Source organism: Rhodamnia argentea, chromosome 9 (genome assembly GCF_020921035.1).
Source record: "Rhodamnia argentea isolate NSW1041297 chromosome 9, ASM2092103v1, whole genome shotgun sequence".
Taxonomy (NCBI): Eukaryota; Viridiplantae; Streptophyta; class Magnoliopsida; order Myrtales; family Myrtaceae; genus Rhodamnia; species Rhodamnia argentea.
In genome coordinates this window covers 18,212,720-18,225,599 of record NC_063158.1, presented here as the reverse complement: position 1 = coordinate 18,225,599, position 12,880 = coordinate 18,212,720, and the positions used below count along the sequence as shown (strand labels likewise).

Below are 12,880 nucleotides of genomic sequence, written 5' to 3'. Positions count from 1 at the left end.
TGTTGTAATTATGTAATTAATTAAATGCGGTATTAAAAAAATACTAAATTTAAATAAATTTCAGTGGGGACTACCGAGCAAGGCGAACCCGCTTTTTGTTGTTGTAAATTTCATATTTTTTTAATTATTGATACTTAGAATATTTATTTTATTTATATATTTTTTTCGTGTGAAGCTTATATTTATAACATTATTAGCAATAATTAATGTAAATATTTATTAAGATCTATAATTAATAAATAATATTGTGATATAATGTAATATAGCCATAGGAATATGTTGGAAACCGCAATAATAGATAGATGGGAAACCGCAGCAAAAGAGTTAAAAATTTGCATAGAAAGATTAAAAACCGTAGCAAAAGAGTGGAAACAAGTAAAGAAAGGGCAAAACTTTGGAAGAGCATATCTCATTGCTCGGGCGTCCGTTTGAGACAATTTTTTTTTTATTTCACGTAATTTTTCGAGAGGAATCCATTGGCAAATAGCCATAGGTGGTTTGGCCTAGCTTTATCCCCAAAAAATGCCGTTTTCCTTGTCAATTTTGCATTTTCTCCCTTCGGTGCTACTTGATATCGAACGAACCCCCTTTCCCTTTCCCCAAACAAATTCGGCCGTGAACGATGGATTTTGCAATGGGATCGTCTAGATGGGTTTCGATTGATTATATTATAAAGATATTGAATTAATGATGGGGTTCCTTAATTTCATATATCGTACCAATTTTATTTTATGAATATTTTTAATTAATTACATAATTACAACATTATTTATTAATTATAGATCTTAATAATTTTTATATTAATTATTACTAATTATGTTATAAAGATAAGCTCCCATGAAAAAAAAAATAAAAAAAAATAAAACATGTTAAAAAATACGAAATAAACTAAATATTATAAGTATAAATAATTCAAATACTTAAAAAACGAAATTAAAAAAAAAAAAAAACCCAACCTTGCTCGGTAGCTGGGCTGCCAAGCAAGTGGGTTGCTCGTAGTTGGAGCCCCAACAGCAGCCAAACTTGTAAATATTTATTTTTAAAAAATAATTTTGTAAATGCTACATGGTCTTCATTTGACTAGCGAGTTGGTTAAGATTTTTACAAGCAAGAACAGAGGAAAAAGGGGGAAAAAAAGAAGAAGATGAATAGTGCACTCTGCACCTTGTCACTCTTCCTAGCCTCCTCCCTCCATCCTCTTGGCGAATCCACGACCAATGAGGTCAGCGTGGACACTTGCCGAAAGTGCGCGGCCTCGAGCTTGAACGTGAATTTTGACTACCATGTGGAGGCTCACGGGGTTAGACCCGAGGATGTTGATGATGAGGACATTGCTCGAGCAGACAACAAAGCGTTGATTTATGCTAACAAAAACCATCAAGTACTTCTAATCTATGTTTGCCCTCCTTTTTATTATTCAACAACTCATATGGAATGAACCGACATGAATTGAAAAAATCCAACACAAGATCATACAGGAAGGCTTTTTTCTCCTCTCGACTTCTTATGTCGATCGAGCGGAGGTGATTCTTTTAAAAAATTGATTGACATAATTTATATTGAATGATCGATAATCTTCGTAGCTCTTAGTTGCTTGAAGGAATGAGAAACCAAAAAGAAGACGGAGCGAAAATGGAAGGAAGCAGAAGAGAGAGTGAAAGTATTCTTGTTCTTTCCGAACCTAGGCTTATGCTTCGACCCTATGAGGAAATCATGCGAAGAGAAATCGAGTTAGTTAATGGACCAAAAATGACGATAGCTATCACATGTTCGGCGAAATTGTAGGTCTATCTCGTTTTAAAATTTCTCGGATTCGGCCCCTAAGAAAGTTAGCTTTAAGTTCGGGTTTGGACCCATCAGCTCAAGAAAGAACTCATGAAACATGGATAACCTCACCGTTGGCTGCATGGATTGAATTCGCGCAAACGCAAATGTAAAATGATTTATTTAGTTTTTTTTTTTTTGGACTTAGCCCAACGTGGGAGTCCGGGCCCTTGCTATATCTAGGCGACAGGCTAAGCGGCCTTGCCCTAGCCGACAAGGGCGTCCCGAGCCTCCTCCGCCCTAAGTCCAAGGGGAAGAAAAACTCAAAAAAGAAAAAGAAAATAAATTCAGAAATTTATAAAAATATTAGATAAAAAAGTCTAGCGTCGGCAGTGCCATGTTAGTGTCGGCTGGCAAAATTTGGTATGATGGATTGAATTAGTATAAAAATTCAAAAGATTTAGGACTGAATTGATAAAAGATGGTTTATGATGCGGAATACATCGTGTCTTCACGCAAAGATAGGGAAAGCTCTCTTCGGATAAGAGAGTTCCTTTTCAAGAATCGGTTCGGGTAATTCACGATTGAATAATCCGATCCGTAGAAGGACGGATCCTCCCCGACTATATCGGGGCGCACAAGAAGATCTGAATTGGACAAAAAAAAAAAAATAAAATTTCAAAGTATTATCAAGTGCAAAAAGAGTGAATAATATTTAGTTAACACGTCATTCTAAATAAACCGAGAGGCTGAGTTAAATGCAAAGCCCAAAATACAACGCTATCATTGGGATTGGACTAGTAAAGTTAAGGGACAATGACGTGTCCCTAAATTTTAGTCAAATGTATAATCCGATACTTGAACTTTAAATTTTTAATCAATGTGGTGTCCGAACTTTAGCCCAATATCAAATGTCGCCCATGAATTTTTAATTTGTTTGATGTGATTCCTCGATTTTTGGTACATGTTCAATTTAATCCATACATTATATGAATATGTTTAGATGGAAGGACAATATTAAAGGTTTTCATACAATTTAAGGAATGAATTGAACATGTACTAAAAGCTCAGGGGATCATATTGACCAAATTATAAGTCCAAAAACGGCATTGCACATATTATGCTAAAGTTCATAGATTACATTGAATAGATTAAAAGTTCATAGCCGACATAGTGCATCGGGCCAAAAGGTCGGGGACCATTTTCGTCGATTACCTAAATTTATAAATATAAAAGAGGAAAGTGTATAAGGTAAAATAATAAATCCATAGCTATTGATACTAGAATATCATAGACTTTACTTCCAATGAACGAGAATATGATTTACATTCCTGAACAGAACTTACTCCTGATTTTTTCCTTCCTAAATTAGTTCAATTTCCTAAAACAAAATATTGTAACCTAAATTGCTTTTCATTCCCATAATACAGAGCATGGATCGCCCTTTATAAAGTGCTACACGGTCTTCAATTGATCAACACAGAAAACGGAAAAAAAAAGATGAATAGGGCACTCTGCACCTTGTCCCTCTTCCTGGCCTCCTCTCTCATCCTCTTTCATGCCGAATCGGCGGTGGCCAACGTCATCGCGGACACTTGCCGGAAGTGTGCGGCCTCGAGCCCGAACGTGAACTATGCCTACTGTGTGAAGGCTCTCGGGTCGGACCCGAGGAGCCAGACGGCGGACGTCCAAGGCTTGGGCCTCATCGCGCTTAACCTGTTACAAAGCAGCGTGACGAGCACGGGCTCCTACATTCAGCGGCTGCTGAAGCAGAAGTGGGATCCGTACGTCCAGAAGTGCCTGTCGGATTGCTCGGACCTGTACTCAGGACGCGGTCGATACCACGAAAGAGGCGGTCGGGGCATACCAGGCAAAGCGTTACCCCGACGTTCAGAACTCGGTGACCACAGTGTCTACGGATGTGGACACGTGCGAGAGCCAGTTCAAGGAGAAGAAGGGCGCGGCCTCGCCGTTGACGAAGCAGAACGGAGACGCGACGCAGCTATCTTACATAGAACTCGCCATCCTTGCGATTGTTACGGGGTCGTGAAGGGTTTGGGGTGATGATGATGACCGGGTGCCTCAGAATAATGCTTTGTTTTTCTCTTTATATTTGGTCATGATGATTTTGCATTGTTCAGCGTTCTAACTCTTCAATGTTACTTTAGACTATTAAATTCTCATAAATAAATTTTAATGGTTCTCAATTTGACTTTTATTTATCGTGTGTGACCATTTAATGACCTTCCATACAATATAGATCTACTTTTATTGTGCTTAAAATAACTGTTACATTGAAATTTTGGAATTAAAGTAATGAAGTAGCTTTTTTGTAACGAGGCACGAATTATAAAGTACACTAAACAAACTGTTTTGACCCAATTTGATCTCTTTTTATTGACGACTTAATTGCCACATTTTATCGACGACTCACTTCAATTAAAGGTATGCTTTAATTTTTTTAATTTTTGTAACCAACTTCAAATTTATAAATTTTACGTGATCAATTCTCTTTTCAATTACAAGATAAATAACATCGGAATGAAATTCTTTTATTTAACTATAAAGGTTAATAAAAATTACGTTTAATATCTACACGAAGGAAGTGGATTTCTTTGGGCCATTCTATAACAAACCAAGATGGCCATTGTCGACAACCAAAAATAAGCCCCGCGTTTTGGAGGATTCCCTCTCTGGGTTTTGGGAGACGTAGTACCAACACCTTTTGTTTTTTTTTCGTTTTCTATGGGTGCGCATGATAACATTTTTGGAAGTGCATTTCTGCTCTAGAAGTGTTTTTGGAGCAGAAATCCGTTTGTTAATTTAACTTTTGAAGTAGAAATCCATTTGGTAAAAATTTCCACTTCTGAAAGAAATTTCCATTTATGAAGTTGTTTTTTTTTCCCAATTTGAGAAATTAAAAAAAAAAAGCTTTTCCAACTCTAGAAGTACTTCTCGCCTCATCCTCTTTTTAATACATTCTCACTCTCTTTTCAATCATACTCATATCCGTCAACCTCCGCCTCCGTGGACCATGTCCGACCGCCACCCATCGTTGTCCTCCACCGGCCGCCGCCCACGACCATCGCCAACCGCCAACCATCACTTGCCCCGCCCACCACAAACATCTACCGCCGCTACTTGCCAATCGTCCCCGTAGCCAACCACAATTGACCTCCCGTAGCCAACCACGGTTGACCTCTGCCGGCCGCCGCCTATCGCCGCCGACCACTGCCGCCTATCGCCGCCGCTGATTGCCAACCACCGACCACCTCCCACTCCCAATCTTCGCCGATTGTAATCGATTCCAAACCCCGATCTTTGCCGGCCGCAATCACCGCCAACTCCTACCAACAATCGACCACCGCGCCGGCCGCCGCCGAGTCGTTGTCTTTGGCCACCGGAGTAAAAAATAAAAAATAAATTTTATTTTTAAAAATTAAAATAATATTTTAATAATAGAAATTATTTTTAAAGAAATTTAAAATTTTCAGAAATGAAGTAGAAATTTTTCGGCCATCGATAATAATTTTTCATAGAATATTTTGTGTTAATGATGTTTTAGAAGTAGAAATTTTTAACCGTTACCAAACGAATTTCTCTTATCAAAAATAACTTCTAGAGGAGAAGTAGAAAAATTAACTTCTGCTTATAAGGAGAAGTAAAAAAATCAACTTCTAGCCAAAAGTTAATTTTTGAAGCAAAAGTGTTATCATGCGCGCCCTAAGATTCCTATTTCTCCACTAGAAAGAGCATTTTTACCATTTACCTACTTTATAGTTTTACTTTTCACTTCAAGAATTTTAAATGGGAAATAATATTTTAAATTTTACACTAATGACGAAAGAATTGATTTTTGTACATTTTGAAATGCTTTTTAAATTTAAGAAAAGGAAAAAGAAAAACAAAGCAAAGGCCACAACAAAAATACCTTTAATTGCACGTTTCAATTAATAAATTGTTCGACCAAAAAAAATTAATAAATTGACCTTCTAGAACGTAAGCTATTTAAAAATAAAAAGATTCAAACGTATAGAGTAATGCTATGTGTATCAAATTGATTAGCAAATTAATTTATTCAGTGACGTGATAGACTAAAAATCTCTTCTTAAATAGAAGGATCATATTTGAGACACATAAATAGGAGAATTACCAAAAAATTCAAAAATGCATCTTGTGCCAATTCAGTTCTAAATATTTTTTTTATGCCAATTCAATCTTAAACCTTTTGTATTTGTGTCAATTCAATCTATCCGGCTAATTTTAGCCGTCCATCGCCGATGTGGCCATTATGTAGGTTTTTTTTTTTTTGATAATTTTTGGAATTTCTTATAATTCTTTACTTTTTTCTTTATTTTTTATTTTTGGACTAGCTCGGCGAGGGGCTAGATCTCGCGTGGGCATCATGTTCCTTGCTAGATCTAGGGAATGGTCCGAGTGTTCTCGCCCTGGCCAACGAGAGCGTTCCGAGCCTCGCCGGACCTAAGTCCAGGGGGAAGAAAAACTTAAAAAAATTAAAAAAGAAGAAAAATTATAAAATATTCAAAATCTTATCAAAAAATTATTTGAGAAATTACACGTCGGCAGTGATTGATCAAAATTGACAATATTGACTGAATTAACACAAATTAAAAATGTTTAGGATTGAATTGGCACAAATTGAAAAGGTTTAGGATTGAACTTACACAATTGTTTTAGGTTTAGGATTTTTTAAGTAATTTTTCCACAATAAAATACTGTCCAATTATTTATTATGCCAATTTTAAAATTCATTACTAGTACACCAAGATCAAGCTAAGAACTATACTGCTTCTTACGTGCGGAAACAATTGTGCCTTCATGCAAAGGATAGGGAGAGCACTCTTCGAAAAAAAAGAGTTCCTTTTAAAGAATCGGTTTGGGTAATTCACGATTGAATAACCTAACCCATAGAAAGATTGGTCCACCCCGACTATATCGGGTAAAAATGGCCATGGGCCGATTTGGGCCCGGAACAGGCCCATTGACTATGCTTGCTTGTTCCGAACCGGAATTGGCCCGGCCCTCACTGGCCGGTTAAGGTTAAGCCAATTTCAAAAACGGCCTGTTGACACCCGAATTTTTAGTCGGTTTTCCTTTAGTTTCATTTTCCAAAATTCATTAAAAATTCACAAAAAAATTAAAAAATTGAAAAATCAACATTGGAAGCCTTGGCCAAGCCTAAGGAACCAATTTGGAACAAAAAATAATTTTTCATATTTTTCACATTTTTTAAATATTTTAGGAAAATAGGAAAATACTTGAAAATTCATGAAAAAATACTTTTTGAGGTCACAAAAATACACAAAAATATCCAATATTTTTCTTTTAATTCCCTTTTCATATTGACCTCAAGAAAAATTGAAAATTGAATCCAATTTTAGGTGTTTCTTCATAATACCTAAGGTTGAATTTGCATAAAAAATACCAATTGAGTCTTTTTATTTGCAATTCTTGCACATTTCAGGTCTAGACATTCAATTGCAATCCCTTTGAACTTCAATTTGATCAATTGCACCCTAAATTGCGCGAATTGCACAGATTGCACAAAATCCCCAAATTATTTGCAATTTAGTCCCTCAATTGGCCAATCTTTGAAATTATTTTTAATTGAGGGACTATCATGGTAAAATTGGATTGTCACCCTATGTTTTCACACATTCTAAATCAATTGGCATAGGTCTCGGGGTCCAATTTGATCGAATTGACACTCAATTGGACATTTCCCTAATTTGGGCATTTTTGAAAATTTGGGGTTTTTGTTGAAATTGACATGAACTTTTGGGCAAAATCACATTTTAATATAGAATTCAGGCCCCTAAGTCCAATTTTGAAGTTTAATTGCAAAAATCCCCACTCAATTTCAACTAATTTTGAAAATTTTGTAAAGAACACTGTCTGAACCGGTTCAAACCGGTCTGACCGCCGGTCGGACCGGTCGAACCGGTCCAGAACAGTACTTCATCTTCCCCAAATGAGAGGCACGATTTGCAGGTTTGAGCGCCGAGTTTTGGTGATCAAATTGAGAGCCAATTCGACTCTAATTGATTCAATTGATTGAGGGGTTTGGTTTTTCGGGCCGAGGAGCGTCGACCCCCACCGGTGGCAGAGCTAATCACCGCCGGAGGACGGCGGCATTGCCGGTCAAAGGCTCGGCGTGCGCAAAAGTCAACATATTGCAATTCATGAACAATTTGCGCCCATTTGTGCTCGCCTGAGTACCAAACGGACATCTAACGGACTTGGACGGAATCTTAACGATTCCGTCACCGTCCAGTGACCGCAAAACGCGTGATTGGCACGTGGGAGTCTCGGCCAACTCATTCGTATACGCGCGCGAATTTGAAAACGGGTATATAAGGCCGAGGAAGGTTCCGGACGCAGGAGAAGCTCATTTGCTCGCACAGCCAAAAAACTAGAGAGAGAAAGAGAGAGTGAGAGGTGAGAGAAGCTCTCGTGAGCTTTACCGTAGCTCGCCGGAGTTCGAATCGCGCAACTTCGGCCCGGCGAATCCAAGCCAAATCGGAACGTCGGACCACCACGGGAAGTTCGCCGGAGCTACTAGGAGTCGATCGCACCGACCGGATCAGCTCAAGACCTTCAAAACAAGGCAGTCGAACTTCCAACATCATCACTGTGCATCCATGGCATCACGCTTATCCGAGCACGATCCTTGAAATTGTTGTGTGCATTTTTGTTCTGGAACCTCACTAATCCCCGTCGCAACTTGCTCCGGCATTGATTTTGTCCAAATCATTCGAGTCGAACCTCCAACTCGCGCCGGTCCGGTCAAGCTTTGGCCGGGCAGTCCTAATCCTTGTGAGCTCAATCTGAGCTCGAGGTAAGCTTTCTATACTCCTTTTCGAGCTTCTGTGTGAAGGAATCGAACTAATATGCTCTGTGTTGCTCGATCGAACTTCGTGATATTGATATTGTGAAAGCTTGATTAGTCGTGATTTTGTGGATGAAAATGCTTGATTCCGAGATATGTTGATCTAGGGTTTAAGACGAGTCGAGTCGAGTTGGTTTGGTGTCATTCCGGCGAGATCTCGCCGTTGGATCTCGCCGGAACGTTTCTAGCCGTCCGTTTTGTGGTCGTCGAGAGGTAGACGACGACGAGGACGTGGCGCGGTCAAATGGTCAAAGGTCCAGGTGTTGGGCGATCATTGGTCCACTTTGGCGCCGAGTCACCTGGCCGTTAGATCGGTTTAGGCGACTCGGTAGATCGGACGGCCATAATAAATCAAGTCTTTTAATTCTAGGCCGTCGGATCTGTTTGTTTTGTATTTTTAGATATTAGTATATTAGATAGAAATTCGAAAATAACCGAAACGGTGCCGTTTTAACTTTGTAATGCGTCGTCGTTTGGCCGTTTGAACGGACGAACGGTCCGATCAAACTTAGAATCAATCTTAGCCGTTCAGTGTGTTAAAGGATGCGGCGTCGTTTTCGTTATAGGAGAGTGGACGGGTCGATCAAATCGAAGTCAATCCCGGCCGTCCGTCTAGTTAGTGAACACGGCGTCGTTTTGTTTTCGAGAAAGATAGACGGTCCAGTTAGGTCCAAAAGAAATCGTGACCGTCCGTTCGTTTGCTAGGCGTGCGTCGTCGTTTTGGTAGAGAGTATCCGAAGCGCGGCGTCGTTTTAGTGAAAATGAGTCGACGGTCGAGATGGATTTTATAGTAAATCGTGGTCGTCCATTCCATTTTAGTATATTCCGATTATTAGAAATTAGTTTAGAAAATCAAAAAAGAAATTTAGTATATATATATACGGTGTCGTTTTGTGTGGAGTGAGTCTGCGTCCGGTCGGACCGGGTTGACCGGTCGTTGACCGGGTTGACCCGGTCCGGTTCTTTAATAAAAAAATAATAAAAAAATAAAAAAGAAATTTCCAAAAATCCAAAAAAATTATAAAAATACTTAAAAAAATTCATAAAAATTCCCAGATTTTCATAAAAAAATTTCTAAAAATTTGTAGATCGATTCGGGACTCATAAAGTCTGGATCGATAATTTTGAGGCTTCGAGGGTCGATACGTGTCGATCCGAAAAATTCCCAATATTTTTAGAAAATAAATAAAAATTCGAAAAAATTAGAAAAAATTAGAAAAATTCCATAAAATCACAAAAAATGGGAAATGGCCACATTCAACTGGCCGGACCCCGATTTTGTGATTTTCGGGTCCCGAACCTCAAAAAATGACCATTCTACCCTTCCGGGCCTTCCGCCCCAAATTTTAGCCAAATCACCCCGAAACCCAAATTTGATTTTTGTGTGGGCCGATAGGGCCATCTTCAGGTATATAGAGCCTTGATTGATTGATTTGACTGTTTGAAATTATACTTGATTGCGCATTTTAATTTTTTTGATTGTGATTGATAGGAATAGTAAAATCCCAATCTGCATGAATACTTAGAATTGTTAGGACCTACCTCATCCGATATCGCATCTGCATGAATTCTTAGGTGAGAAAAACACTCGACATTGGTAACCGAAAGGGCGTCAATATGAAATTTGGCGTAACCAAGTCCCCTGACCCAAAAATCTCGGGTTTTCGCGGAACCGAACGGTTTCTCCCGACGGCTCGGTAAGGTTTTCCGATCGTACCTTCCAATAAATCGATCGGTGGCGACTCCAAATTGCATGTACACATTGCACATGCCACTCGACCACACAAGGTCAATTTCGATATTTTATAAATTTTACCCGACATCGCGATTCGAGTAATGGGTCTTGGGAGGGACCCGCGATCCCATAAAAAAAATGTAAAAAGGGATCGGCTCGTTAACCCTACTCCACCGCCGGGATTTCATCGAACGAATTTCCGGAGGAGGGTTGCGACAGATCAGCGACTCCACTGGGGAAAATCAAATTAAGAGGACTTAAGCCGATAAAAATGTTGATTGTTTTCTAACCTCGTTTTTCTGCAGATGCTCTTGAAGATGAGGTACGTCCACTAACAAAAGTGTTAAATGTTGATGCGGATGGGAGTTATAAGGGGTGATGTCTATGCTAACCATTTTTGATGCAGATATGGAGTTTCGGGTTGTTTGTTTATTTATGCAAATATTGAAGCGGTGTTTTGAATATAAATTGTTGTGCATGTCTTGCATATTTTGAGGATCACGACACTGCACACACAAGCGCCTAAACCCGAGCCGCGAATCACCTTTATAGGTCGCCATAGATAGGGATCGGTATGCGAAGCTCTTGTGTTTGATTGCACTTAGGTTGACCATATTTGATCCCGCTCGTTGTGCAAGATTGATGGTCCTACCCACTTGTTGTTTGATTGCGCTTGTGGGCGGCCCATCGATTTGTATAGCGGGAGCCTTTTTAGGTCCATACCCGAGCCTTTTTGATTTCTTTAGAGTTGAACCTCACTTGTCTCATGCGCATGTGAAATGGACGGTTGGTATACCTAAAACCAAAAACCCAAAAAAAGAGTAACATCGGTTGGTAAGGCTTTCTACCCTCTTTATTTTGAACTTGTAAATTTAAATTTTGCATATCATGCATTTTCACGACATATCCTCACAATTTGTAAGATCGTTTAAGTGATCGGGGTTTGAAGGTCGAGTTTTCTTTTTTAGATAGATGACGCCCTGAGGTAGTGTTGATATACCCGACGTATTCACATGGGAGCGGAGGACCATTCGACGTGAGGACCGAGTACCCGCTACATTCCGAGTTTTCGGATTTGTCCATGGACGGGAACTCAATGGATGGAACCGCATCCGTAGCGAGAGTTGCGATTATACCCGCTGTGGACGATATTTGGAGCTTAAGCGCGAGAAAGAAAGAATTTGGGAGTTGTACATGAAATTGGCGAAGAAGCCTCGTGCAACCAAGACGGCCCCGAAGTACTCCCCGGTTTCCCCGGTTAAGAAGAAGGAAGTCGTTACCATATCCTCCGATGATGAAGAAGATGTCAAGCTTCCCGAGATAGTGGAGATTTCATCCGATAAGGATACCATTCCGATTGCTTAGATTAGTACGACTTTGGGGCATTTTCTAGGCTTCATTATATTTTGAGTCTATTATGTACTTTCATCGACATTTATTGTCCGAACATCTCTAGATACTATCATCTATTTTGACTTTATTGTATTAGACTTGTAAATTTCATGAGTCGTCAATTTGTGAGCGACTTTCTACCCCGATTACGCTTAAACGATCCTAATCAAATTACATGCCATCTTTGGGTGAGATTAGGTCCGTAACTACCCTATTTGACTTATTTGGGTCAAGTGGGAGTAGTTGACCCTCATGTTACCAAAAGATGACATGGAATTTGGTTAGCACATTTGCATCACATTACATGCATATGCATATTAAACTGTGGTAATTGACTTTAGGATCATCATTTTTGCATTTTTAGATCATGGGGAATGGAGACATCAAAGTCATCCCAATACCGCACAAGGAACTCGCTCTATGGTGGGATCGCCTCGACATCGTCAACAAAGCCTATGTGGAAGGACGTTTGGGACGACTTGTAGATTTGATCAAAGTGGAATACCAACCGGTGCTCATTCAAGCACTAGCCAAGGCATGGGACGCGCGAACAATGACATTCAACTTTCGAGGATTGGAATTGACCCCTACGCTTGAGGAGTATACCGCTATTATTGGGGCCAAATTTGAAGAACGTATAGCTCAACCCCCTTTGGACATGGACTCCACTCGTTCGTTATCGAGTTTCCTTCGCCTTAAAACTTCCGAGATTGAAAAAGTTTACAAATCCAATTCCAACAAATTCACCTTCTCGTTCCTTTTCGATAATTATTCCTCTCTACCTACCGAAACCGGTCATAAATCGGGAAATGTGTTCATCTTGGCTTTCTTCGCATTCGTTCTATTCCCGACTTCTAGAACTACCTTTGACCCCTCCGTAACCCATATAGCCAGACAAGCATGTTGTCGCTGGGATTATTCGTACATGATATTAGCCGAGACCTTCCTCTCCCTAAATCGTTCTAAATCTTCAAAAAAGGCTGTTTTCCAAGCGTCTAGCGGATTACTCCACTTGTGGTTCACCTCTCATATAAAGACTTTCCAACTCCGAGTGGGGTGCTATGAGATCAATGAGCACA

At 39.5% G+C, this 12,880-nt stretch overlaps 1 protein-coding gene across 1 annotated transcript; it reads left to right on the top strand.

Annotated features, from left to right (window-relative positions):
- Positions 1 to 3,260: 3,260 nt before the first annotated feature.
- Positions 3,261 to 3,828, top strand: LOC115726567 (putative invertase inhibitor). The gene has a single exon (XM_048284801.1). The coding sequence runs from the start codon at positions 3,265 to 3,267 to the stop codon at positions 3,826 to 3,828; it is 564 nt and encodes a 187-aa protein (XP_048140758.1). The 5' UTR covers positions 3,261 to 3,264.
- Positions 3,829 to 12,880: the final 9,052 nt, after the last annotated feature.

Coding starts and splice junctions, on each gene's coding strand:
- LOC115726567 (XM_048284801.1), top strand. CDS start 3,265: ATGAATAGGGCACTCTGCACCTTGTCCCTCTTCCTGGCCTCCTCTCTC.